This window comes from Salvia miltiorrhiza, chromosome 4, assembly GCF_028751815.1.
Source record: "Salvia miltiorrhiza cultivar Shanhuang (shh) chromosome 4, IMPLAD_Smil_shh, whole genome shotgun sequence".
NCBI classification, from domain to species: Eukaryota; Viridiplantae; Streptophyta; class Magnoliopsida; order Lamiales; family Lamiaceae; genus Salvia; species Salvia miltiorrhiza.
The window spans coordinates 20,686,778-20,690,653 of record NC_080390.1 but is presented as its reverse complement, the minus strand read 5'-3'; the positions used below and the strand labels follow the sequence as shown (position 1 = coordinate 20,690,653).

General features: G+C 26.5%; 1 protein-coding gene across 1 annotated transcript; it reads left to right on the top strand.

Moving 5' to 3' along the window:
* The first annotated feature begins 1,992 nt into the window (after positions 1–1,992).
* LOC131023130 (basic blue protein-like) lies at positions 1,993–3,166 on the top strand. The gene is made up of 2 exons (XM_057952674.1): positions 1,993–2,167; positions 2,967–3,166. Exons 1-2 carry the CDS (start codon positions 1,993–1,995, stop codon positions 3,164–3,166), a joined length of 375 nt encoding a protein of 124 aa, XP_057808657.1.
* The last annotated feature ends 710 nt before the right edge of the window (positions 3,167–3,876 follow it).

Sequence of the window (3,876 nt, the reverse complement as noted above, 5' to 3'; positions counted from 1 at the left end):
TTAATGCATTCGTTGTTAAAATTAATGCACTAAAAAAATTAAAAAAAAATGCTCCCTTCAGGATTCGAACCCAGGATCTGCATTCATTCAACAAGATGATGCATCCACCGTAGATCTTGATGATCGAATGGCTGAAAATGGTTCTCCGGTCTTCTTTTATTTATGGTTCTTTCTTGAACCTCTCCATATATATATATATATATATATATATATATATATATATAGGGTGCGGTTATAGTGAGAACCACACTTATCGTGAGAACATAAGAACCATTAAAATCAATGCATCTACTATATAAATTAATGCATTCGCTATTAAATTTAATGCATCCGAAAATAATAAATTTTTTGCTCCCTTCAGGATTCGAACCCAGGATCTGCATTCATCCATCAAGATGATGCATCCACCGTAGATCTTGATGATCGAATGGTTTAAAATGGTTCTCTGTTCTAATTTTATTTAGTGGTTCTTATTTGAACCTCTCCCTATATATATATATATATATATATATATATATATATATATAATTCAGTGGTAATTTTGAAATCAATTTCAAAATTGAGTGGTAATTTTGTAGTTATAATAAAATTGAAGATTTATGTTTAAACTATACTAGCATTTGCATCCTGTGCAATGCACGGGAAAATATTTTTTATTTTTATATTTATATAAAATTAATATTAATTCAATTATTATACTTATAAATATAATAAAAATTAATTTTAATTGAATATTGAAAAAAAATAAAAAAAATCACAATTATAAAAATTGAGAGAGGAGAGAAAAATAAAAAACAAATACTAATTAAAAATATATTTATTCAAAAAAGATGAGAGAGGAGAGAAAAATTTATAAAACTTTAATATTTAAAAAAATTTAATTTTTACAATTTTAAATCAAATATTTTCATAAAATATATCACATTAAAGCTCTTATCGTGATCTTTAATTTAATGTGAATATTAAATGTATTATAATTAATCGAATTTCACAATTTTGGAAAGAAATGTAACAACAAATAAGAAGTTAAAGAAAATAAAAATAAGAAGAAAAATATATAGTTTAAACATAAATCTTCAATTTTATTATAACTACAAAATTGCCACTCAATTTTGAAATTAATTTAAAATTGATTTTAAATTGGAAACTCCCTTTTTAATATAGTATAGATTTTTCTTCTCATTTTTCATTTCTTTAACTTCTTATTTGTTGTTTTATTTCTTTCCAAAATTGTGAATTTTTATTAATTATAAAAAAAATTTAATATGCATATAAAATTAAAGATCACGATAAGAGCTTTAATTTGTTATATTTTATGTAAATCTAAAATGTACAAATTAAATTTATTAAATATTAGAATTTTATAATTTCTCTCTCCTCTATCATCTTTTTTAGAAAAATGTATTTTTATTTCTTTTTTATTAGTATTTTTTATTTTTTTAACTTATTTTTTTTTTACTTTTCATAATATCAAATTTTATAATTGTAAATTATTTTTTATTTTTTGATATTCAATTCAAATATATTTAGTTAAAAATAATTTTTATTATATTTATGAATATGATAATTAAATTAGTATTATTTTTTATATAAATATAAAAAATAAAAAATGTTTCCCGTGCATTGCACGGGATGCAAATGCTAGTTGATAAACAAATCATGAAAAACTGCATAAAATTAATTAAATCCCACTCTAATGCACGCAATCAATGTTTCCATTTATTTTTTTTGGTCGCACGCATTTGCACAATTATTTAGTATTACAGAAATTATATCGTCACCATCTTCACTCCAAATCTTTTGTTACACAAGTCATAATTAATTAGATTGCCAAATATTGCGTTGAATTAGGAAATTCGAAAAATCAAAGAAAACTATTACCTAAAATAACTCAATTTATGACAAGAAAAAAAGGCTATATAACCATCAACCAATGATCTCACTAATTCATATCACTAGAGTAATTAAAATAACAAACAATTGTTGATAGAAATGATGTCCGAAAAGAAATGGAACTCAATCTTCGTCGGAATAGTGGTTCTGGGTGTGTTGCTTCTCAGCAATCCGGCACGCGCTGATTTCTACTTCGTCGGAGACGAGGCGGGCTGGAAGTTCAACGTCGCCGGCTGGGAAAACGGCAAGACCTTTAAGGAACTCGACACTCTAAGTATGTATACTTAATCGAATAATAAATTTTACAAAAAAAATACTACTCCATATTTTATCACGATAAAAAAATTACAATGTCGCGCAGCTTTTTAATTAGATATATATTTTTTGAGAATGTTTGATTTTGAAAAAATTAGTATACAATATTTCGGCATTTTTGCAATCATTAAAAAATTGATATGGCGCGCTGGATGATCTGACGAGGATATAGCGCCGTGGGAGTGGTGTCGTATCAGATTCGGCGTGCCTACATTAAGTTTATTTATTTGATAAATTTACAATATTAAATAAATAAATTAAAAGACCGTGTCACATGAAACTCAAAATCAAGACCCTTGGCCATAAACATTAACATCTTACTGCTTGGCCAACACGCGCACACCCTATATCAAGTTTTTAATTTTGGTGGGGCTAGACACTTGAAATTGAGCGTCCCAGCTTTTTTGTGTCTTATTTACGTATCATTTTCAATTTATTATTCTTCCAAAATCAATTTCTTGTGTTTTAGTTATGTTATACTTATTAAAATACTATGCGCAATTAATCAATTTTTTAGCATTTAATTTCACTTTTATTTATTAATTATTAGGGTCTATATATAAATTTATAAGTAGGCTATAAAGTGTTAATTATGATCCATTATTTTATTGTAATAAATAATATTAGGGTCTATAAATATATATATTTCAAATTTTGGTTATAAAGTGTTAATTATGATCCATTATATTATAATAAATTATATTTATTTTCGAATGGTAACCTTGATATATTTATGTTTTTTGTTTTGTTGGGTGAAGTTTTCAAGTACAAACCAGGTAGCCACAATGTAGTTCTTGTGGACAAGGCGAGCTACGATTCTTGCACAGTTCCACCAAATGCGACAACTTATAGCTCAGGCAACGACGAAATAACTATCGGTTCAGGCCCTAACTATTTCATTTGTGGCTTCCCTCGACACTGCGGATTTGGGATGAAGATTGTTGCTAATGCTTCTTAAATTTAATAATTATCTTCTTAATTAAGCTTGGCTCTCACATTATCATTACCCCTATAAATGAAGATTTGCTACATTTTTCCTCCCAAATAAAGATAGCAGCAGTTTATCACTGTTTTTCTTCAAGATTCTATGGAGAATTATAGTAGTTTCGTAAAACAATCACCAGAGAAACACAAGATGCGCATTTTATATATAATACGATTAAAAATAATCTCCATAAATTTTCATTTTTATTTATCTAAATTCTTGATGTATGCCTTCTTAATTTCATATTTTATTTTCAATAGTTATATTATAATCATTCTTAAATCCATAAATTCCACAATTTACATTAATTAAATCATTGCATTAAATTCGTAAGTGATTATCTTAATTTCATTATGGCTAGTCTCCTGTGCGACCGGCGCATACGGTGCGACGGGTCGGATCTAACCCGACCCGAATCTACCATTTATATTATAGAGTTTAATAAATGAAATCAAATGTGTGGTGTAGTCCAAAAGGGGATGTGTTCGAAACCCATTGTCCTTCTTTTTTTCTACCTGCGTTTTTTCCCTTTATTTATCTTTTTTGCGTTTTTTTCTTTTTCTTTTTTTCCTCTATTTCTCTCTTTTTTTTTGCCTACGTTTTTTTATTTATTTTCACACTATATTCCAAAGTAATGCAAATAGTAATTATTGACATAAAAAAAGTAATATTTACTTAACACT

Excerpts from the sequence above, each read along its gene's own strand:
- LOC131023130 (XM_057952674.1), top strand. The coding sequence starts at position 1,993 with ATGATGTCCGAAAAGAAATGGAACTCAATCTTCGTCGGAATAGTGGTT. Across the intron at positions 2,168-2,966 it reads TAAGGAACTCGACACTCTAA|TTTTCAAGTACAAACCAGGT; the intron begins GTATGTATACTT and ends TGTTGGGTGAAG.